At 43.9% G+C, this 6000-nt stretch overlaps 1 protein-coding gene across 1 annotated transcript in view; it reads right to left on the bottom strand.

Annotated features, from left to right (window-relative positions):
- ppp2r5b (protein phosphatase 2, regulatory subunit B', beta) overlaps window positions 1-4504 on the bottom strand; it is a 48401-nt gene extending 43897 nt beyond the window's left edge. The window contains exon 1 of the mRNA XM_042329423.1: window positions 2671-4504. Within this exon, the coding sequence (XP_042185357.1) occupies window positions 2671-2863 (193 nt within the window). The 5' untranslated portion in view covers window positions 2864-4504. The remainder of the gene's footprint in view (window positions 1-2670) is intronic.
- Window positions 4505-6000: the final 1496 nt, after the last annotated feature.

Below are 6000 nucleotides of genomic sequence, written 5' to 3'. Positions count from 1 at the left end.
CCTGTGGGTGAAAATGTGACCTTAGCATCGTTAGCATGTTAGCTAAAGCATGGAGACCCATGACCAGAGAGTGAGGCTGATGCTGTAGCCTCAGGGGAGGACATCAAAGCTGGGCAGGAGCGCAAGGCTAACAGGCAGTCTGAGGGAGACGTGGAGCTCTAGAGGACGAATGTTTCTAGTACTATATTATTCTAAATCCAATGGTATTGTTATTATAATACGGAGCCTGTAGTTACAAAGCATCTCAGATTAGGAGACCTGATCTGGGACCAGGTTCCCTTTATTCATTATTATCTCAAAGACAAAACTCATCCTAGATCAGCACTCCTCTCTGGGTTTTACCTACAGGGATGTTTTATACTCTAAATAAATTGAGATTCTTATAATAATGATAGTTGTATGTTATTATTCTATCGTGCTTAATATGAGAACTACAACTAGAGCTAGATCTACAACAACACCTAGAACTACAACTAGAACTACACCTACAACAACACCTAGAACTACAACTACACCTAGAACTACAACTAAATCTAGAACTACAACTATACCTAGAACTACAACTACACCTACAACTACAACTACAACTACACCTAGAACTACAACTACAACTACATCTAAAACTACACCTAGGACTAGAACTACACCTGGAACTACAACTACAACTAGAACCACAACTAGAACAACACCTACAACAACACCTAGAACTACAACTACATCTAGAACTACACCTAGAACTAGATCTACACCTGGAACTACAACTAGAACTACAACCACAACTACAACAACACCTAGAACTACAACTACACCTAGAACTACAACTACATCTAGAACTACAACTACACCTGGAACTACAACTAGAACTACAACCACAACTAGAACTACAACCACAACTACAACAACACCTAGAACTACAACTACACCTAGAACTACAACTACATCTAGAACTACAACTACACCTGGAACTACAACTACAACTACACCTAGAACTACAACTACAACTACAACTAGAACTACACCTAGGACTAGAACTACAACTGCATCTAGAACTACACCTAGGACTAGAACTACACCTGGAACTACAACTACAACTACAACCACAAAGAGAAATACAACTAGAACTACAACCACAACTAGAACTACAACCACAACTACAACTACACCTAGAACTACAACTACACCTAGAACTACAACTACATCTAGAACTACAACTACACCTAGAACTACAACTACACCTAGAACTACAACTACAACCACAACTAGAACTACAACCACAACTACAACTGCACCTTGAACTACAATTACACCTAGAACTACAACTACATCTAGAACTACACCTAGAACTACAACTACAACTACACCTAGAACTACAACTACAACTAGTAGCTCCAACCGTATTCTAGCCCACATGATTCTAATAGTTAACTGGTTGATAAGCTGCATCAGGCTAATTACAACTGGTGTTGGGCGAAGGGTCTCTTTCCAGGAACAGGGTTGGAGTTCAAACCTACAGGAGGGTATCACTCCATGGAACAGGGTTGGAGTTCAAACCTACAGGAGGGTATCTCTCCAGGAACAGGGTTGGAGTTAAAACCTACAGGAGGGTATCTCTCCAGGAACAGGGTTGGAGTTAAAACCTACAGGAGGGTATCTCTCCAGGAACAGGGTTGGAGTTCAAACCTACAGGAAGATATCTCTCCAGGAACAGGGTTGGAGTTAAAACCTACAGGAGGGTCTCTCTCCAGGAACAGGGTTGGAGTTAAAACCTACAGGAAGATATCTCTCCAGGAACAGAGTTGGAGTAAAAACCTACAGGAAGATATCTCTCCAGGAACAGAGTTGGAGTTAAAACCTACAGGAAGATATCTCTCCAGGAACAGAGTTGGAGTTAAAACCTACAGGAAGATATCTCTCCAGGAACAGAGTTGGAGATAAAACCTACAGGAAGATATCTCTCCAGGAACAGGGTTGGAAATAAAACCTACAGGAAGATATCTCTCCAGGAACAGAGTTGGAGATAAAACCTACAGGAAGATATCTCTCCAGGAACAGAGTTGGAGTTAAAACCAACAGGAAGATATCTCTCCAGGAACAGAGTTGGAGATAAAACCTACAGGAAGATATCTCTCCAGGAACAGAGTTGGAGTTAAAACCTACAGGAAGATATCTCTCCAGGAACAGAGTTGGAGTTAAAACCTACAGGAAGATATCTCTCCAGGAACAGGGTTGGAGTTAAAACCTACAGGAAGGTATCTCTCCAGGAACAGGGTTGGAGTTAAAACCTACAGGAAGATATCTCTCCAGGAACAGGGTTGGAGAGTACACTCTTAGAATAAATGGTTCCAAAAGGGTTCTTTGACTCTTTTTGGTTCCAGGAAGAACCCATTTGGGTTCCATGTAGAGCCCTGTGTGGAAAGGGTTCTACGTGGAATACAAAAAGGGTACTACCTGGAACCAAAATGTTTTTTTTTCAAAGGGTTCTCCTATGGGGACAGCTGATGAGCCCTTTTAGGTTGTAGATAGCACCTTTTTCTCTTAGAGTGTACATAGAATAAGACAAGACAAAGATCAAATACATTGATGCGGAGGTATATGACTTAAAATAGTAGCCTCCTACAACAGGCCTAGACAGAATAGACCTTGACGAGGAGGTAGGACTATACAACCCACCTTTGAGTAGTGGCAGCGGCGTCAGCTCGACCTGGGAGCTCTGGTAGCGGAACTGGGACGAGGAGTGGGAGCGCCTCTGCCGGGCTCTGCGCATCGACCGCCGGGGAAACCCATCCACCTTCTCCGCTGATGGGACCGAGAACCCGGTGGTCGGGGAGGAAGGGCTGGTCGGGGGCAGTTTAGTCGTCTCCATCGTGGCCGTGCCGTGTTAGCGAGCGGCCCGGTGTGTGTGTCAAGTGTGTGTGTGTGTGACCAGATGTACCGATGATATGATAGTAAAGGAGAGGTGTACAGGATGGAGGTGAAAAACTGTTTTTTAAAACCTCTTATAGAGCCAATACGTAATTATTTTCTTAAATCAAAATGGATAATCTGGGAATAAAACATAGTGAGGAATTAGATGAAGGAGGGAGGAAGGAGGGAGGGATAGAGACGGAGTGCTGCAGTCCAGAGATGGATGGATGGAAGATTAGAGGACAGGAGGGTAAAATAAATAGGCTGTGTGTGTGTGTGTTCTGCTGTTGCTTGAAGTTCAATTCGTTTCGCACCTTGTGACTGCCTGCCTGCTGCCTATACCGTCTCAATACAGCGGAGGGAGGAAAAAAACGTTGCTCCAGTCGTTTTTGAAATAACGAAACATATTTTTACACAAAGACAAGCGCATTGATCTAACGGAAATGATCCATGTATCTACTGACGGACAGGAAGAAGCACGTGGATTATTTAGGTTACAACTGTGAGGGTTGCTTTGCCGTATTGGCGTCATCAGCCTGTCATCGGCCTAAATTTGGTATTTATTTATATATTTCTGTCATGGATATAGCCTAGCCTATAGCCTATGGATCCTTACATAAAGCACATCACACCGATAAAGCAGAACTACCAGAGCACCGGTTATTGGAATTATTCCATTCAAGAAAACGTCAACAACATGAATCCATAAAATCAGTCGTTTGATTGGTCCGTCCACATCAATGAATAATAAATCATTAATTGATTAGGTCATACCAGACTCATATCATAAAATCGTCGATCTGATTCCGCTTCGATAACGCATCACTGTTCCCCGGTTCCGTGAACGGTTCCGATATTCGGTAACCCGCCAGGCCCTGCCGTTTCAGACCGAACAGGGCTCCGCGCAGGGCGGGGATGGAGATGGGGTGCTCGAACGTGCCGACATGTGCGGTTCTTCAGGTAGGCCGCTGCAACACCGAATCCCTGCTCACCGTTAAAAACACCTCCAAAACCTTCGCAGTGCCGGTTGGTCACAGATACGTTAGGTATATTCCCGTTATTTTCTGTCTGCAAGTCGCGTCTCCTCTCTCCTTGATTCGGTAAGGGAAGCGGTTTCTCTCTCTCCCCTCCCTGCTGTATCCTCGTCTCTCTTCTGTCTCAGCTGCACTTAGGTGGTGCAAGGAGAGAGAGACACACTGCGGATGACGCTCTTCTCGCCACAGCGAATTATTTAATTATTTCACTTATATTTATGTAGACTTACCCCCTGTTTTTACGCCATGAACGGACGGTGGCGCGCTTGTCTTGGGCTAGTCGGTGGATGCGTTATGACACGACGGGCGCACACGCTCTTTCACTGCCCCATCTTTAAAAACAATGTAAAAAGAAGAAAAGAGAGCAGCGTTTATCGTTTTATCCTCCGCTCCTTCTGTTCCTCCTCTAGCTGAGATACACCCACCGATTGTTCCCCACTGTCTGTTTTTCCTCCTTCTCACCCCCTTTTCCTCCCTTCCTTCCCTCGCCTCTGCGCGTGTCCACCGTGTCTCACAGACGAGGTAAACACTTTCGGCTATTGATTCCTGCCTCGCTCACGCTCTCGTGCCTGGTGTCCACAGGCGCTTTGTTTGTGAAGGAATCATCTGTATCAAATCAAAATCAAATCAAATCAAATTTTATTTGTCACATACACATGGTTAGCGGATGTTAATGCGAGTGTAGCGAAATGCTTGTGCTTCTAGTTCCGACAATGCAGTAATAACCAACAAGTAATCTAACTAACAATTCCAAAAAACTACTGTCTTATACACAGTGTAAGGGGATAAAGAATATGTACATAAGGATATATGAATGAGTGATGGTACAGAGCAGCATAGGCAAGATACAGTAGATGGTATCGAGTACAGTATATACATATGAGATGAGTATGTAAACCAAGTGGCATAGTTAAAGTGGCTAGTGATACATGTATTACATAAGGATGCAGTCGATGATATAGAGTACAGTATCTACGTATGCATATGAGATGAATAATGTAGGGTAAGTAACATTATATAAGGTAGCATTGTTTAAAGTGGCTAGTGATATATTTACATCATTCCCATCAATTCCCATAATTAAAGTGGCTGGAGTTGAGTCAGTGTCATTGACAGTGTGTTGGCAGTAGCCACTCAATGTTAGTGGTGGCTGTTTAACAGTCTGATGGCCTTGAGATAGAAGCTGTTTTTCAGTCTCTCGGTCCCAGCTTTGATGCACCTGTACTGACCTCGCCTTCTGGATGACAGCGGGGTGAACAGGCAGTGGCTCGGGTGGTTGATGTCCTTGATGATCTTTATGGCCTTCCTGTAACATCGGGTGGTGTAGGTGTCCTGGAGGGCAGGTAGTTTGCCCCTGGTGATGCGTTGTGCAGACCTCACTACCCTCTGGAGAGCCTTACGGTTGAGGGCGGTGCAGTTGCCATACCAGGTGGTGATACAGCCCGCCAGGATGCTCTCGATTGTGCATCTGTAGAAGTTTGTGAGTGCTTTTGGTGACAAGCCGAATTTCTTCAGCCTCCTGAGGTTGAAGAGGCGCTGCTGCGCCTTCCTCACGATGCTGTCTGTGTGAGTGGACCAATTCAGTTTGTCTGTGATGTGTATGCCGAGGAACTTAAAACTTGCTACCCTCTCCACTACTGTTCCATTGATGTGGATCAACCCGGTTAGTAGCCGTTACCGTTCATTACCAGTGCTCGGTGTCTCTCCAGTGGTGTGGTAATGTTTCCTCGCTCTGTCTCTCAATTCATTTCAATCCAAGGGGTTTTATTGGCATGGAAAACATATGTTTACATTGCCAAAGCAAGTGAAATAGGTAATAAACAAAAGTGAAATAAACAATACAAAATAAACAGTTTAACTTTACACTCAAAAAGTTCCAAAAGAATAAAAGACATTTCAAAGATCCTATTATGTCTATATACAGTGTTGTAACTATGCGCAAATAGTATAAAAGGGAAAATAAATAAACATAAATATGGGTTGTATGGTGATTCTGCTTCACTGGTTGCCCTTTTCTTGTGGCAGTTTCCACCTCATTCATAGCCGCTCTTCTCTCAATAGC

The sequence above is a fragment of the Oncorhynchus tshawytscha genome, linkage group LG10 (assembly GCF_018296145.1).
Source record: "Oncorhynchus tshawytscha isolate Ot180627B linkage group LG10, Otsh_v2.0, whole genome shotgun sequence".
In the NCBI taxonomy this organism is placed as follows: Eukaryota; Metazoa; Chordata; class Actinopteri; order Salmoniformes; family Salmonidae; genus Oncorhynchus; species Oncorhynchus tshawytscha.
The sequence above is the reverse complement of the archived record's forward strand: the minus strand, read 5'-3'. Positions and strand labels throughout refer to the sequence as shown.